We start from the raw sequence: 1,662 nt of genomic DNA, 5'->3' as shown, positions 1-1,662 counted from the left end.
TGGGCCGCTGAACGGATGCTGCCGTCCCAGGCCTTGTCCTCCTCCACCCCCACACTGCCCCACCTCGACCCCTGGCAGAAAAACACCCAGAACAGGTTCTCGTGGGAAGAAAAAACAATATTTCAAATCAAGATGAGGATGGGTTGTCACCATTTCCACAGTCTGTGAGTCAGTGAGCAGCAGCGTGACCAAAGCCCGTGCAGGGTAGCTCTGCTTCCTCTTCCAAACACCACCCAGCGCCCGCCTCTGCACAGGCACCAGCCAGACGGCTTGGTTTTTTTTTTTTTTGCTTTGTAAATACAGCACTAACAGTTCTTCTAAAAAACCAAACACAAAGCATCTAGACAAGGGGAAGAAGGCTCCAGCCCAGAACCATCCTCCCAGGAGCGGGAGCAGATCGTGTCTCTCTGTCCCGGTACAGTGTGTTTCAGGGGAACCCGGCCCAGGTTCGACAGGAGCGTCCGCTGCAGGAGGGGTGCAGAAAGGCCAGGGCTAGACTTGGCTCTTGGCAAATTAGAGTCTTTAATAAAGAGTAACATGTGCAAAAAACTTAAATAGATCAACCCAGGTTTCCGGAATTTCTGCTCTCAGAACGCTTAACCTTCTACTCGTGCTCTTTCCCAACCCAGTGCCGAAACCTCAATTAAGTACCCGAGGTAAGAAGTGACATTTGGGAGAGATCACCCCAAAGAAACAACCCCAGCAGTGCCGCGGGTTACTTCTGTGTCCTTCCGCCACCCAGCCGCCTGCTTTAGAGACACGTACGCAGCAGCAAAGAGAAAAGTGTGGGGACATCCCCGCACCTCCGCGAGGACAAAGCCCTGGATCTAGTTGTCCGAAGGAAGAATTGTTTCCTGACTGGTGGAGTGGGGTCCAGCCTTCTGCTCGCAAGGAGGAGACAGGACCATCAACTGCTCCCAGTTGCCTTCTGGCAAGTTTGTGGTTGTTTTATTTCCCGCCACGGGGCACATTATAGCTGGAAACCTTCCATGGGGGCTTCGGGTTGCTGGAAGATGAATTGCTGCTGGTTCTCGTCTACCTGGGGAACTAGAGCGGAGTCATCCTCTACGCCAAAGTAGTGCTCGATCAGGTCAAAGGCCTTCTGGTAGATCTCCTGGTTCTCGTGGCTCTGCAGGAACTCTATCTTATCCAGACCTTGGAGGAAACAAAGCGGAACGCGATGGAATGAGGAGATCCTGCTACTCCCACCGTCCCACGTCCACTCTCCACCCTCGCCCTGTTCACTGCGAGACTTTTGTCCGTGTCAGATTCGCATTTTGTGAGCAGCACCAGCACCGAAAATGAATGATGCTGGAGCTGCTGAGGATGTCACCTGTGCCAGGCAGCTGAGCCGGTTCAGCTGACACAGCTGGAGCAGATGTTCTGATCTCCCTGCTGGGAGCACAGCTGGCTGTGGAGGGAAGGAAGCGGGGCCCATCCCAGTAGCCTCCAGCAGAAGGGCAGCAACAGCTTTAGCTGCCCTAATTAAATCCACCGCAGAACAGAAAACATCCAAGAATTTGGATACCCTCTAGAATTGTTCTCCCTGGGAGAACCGAGACACACAGTGGAACAGCCAGCGAAAGGCAAAGCAGACTCCAGCAGCACCCAGAGAGTTTCAGACCAAAATAGTAACTTGGGGGTCAGAGTGAAGGGATCAGA

General features: G+C 53.3%; 1 protein-coding gene across 2 annotated transcripts in view; it reads right to left on the bottom strand.

The window, feature by feature from the left end:
* Positions 1–507: 507 nt before the first annotated feature.
* Positions 508–1,662, bottom strand: part of LOC104500544 (importin subunit alpha-7) — a 9,685-nt gene continuing 8,530 nt past the window's right edge. The window contains exon 13 of one of the 2 annotated variants that reach the window (XM_010144205.1): positions 508–1,155. In XM_010144205.1, the coding sequence (XP_010142507.1) occupies positions 971–1,155 (185 nt within the window). In that variant the 3' untranslated portion in view covers positions 508–970. The remainder of the gene's footprint in view (positions 1,156–1,662) is intronic. The other variant, XM_010144204.1, reaches the window with a different exon arrangement.

Source organism: Buceros rhinoceros, unplaced genomic scaffold (genome assembly GCF_000710305.1).
Source record: "Buceros rhinoceros silvestris isolate BGI_N320 unplaced genomic scaffold, ASM71030v1 scaffold27439, whole genome shotgun sequence".
Lineage (NCBI taxonomy): Eukaryota > Metazoa > Chordata > Aves > Bucerotiformes > Bucerotidae > Buceros > Buceros rhinoceros.
Note: the sequence above shows the minus strand (reverse complement) of the source record. Positions and strands in the feature narration are given on the sequence as shown.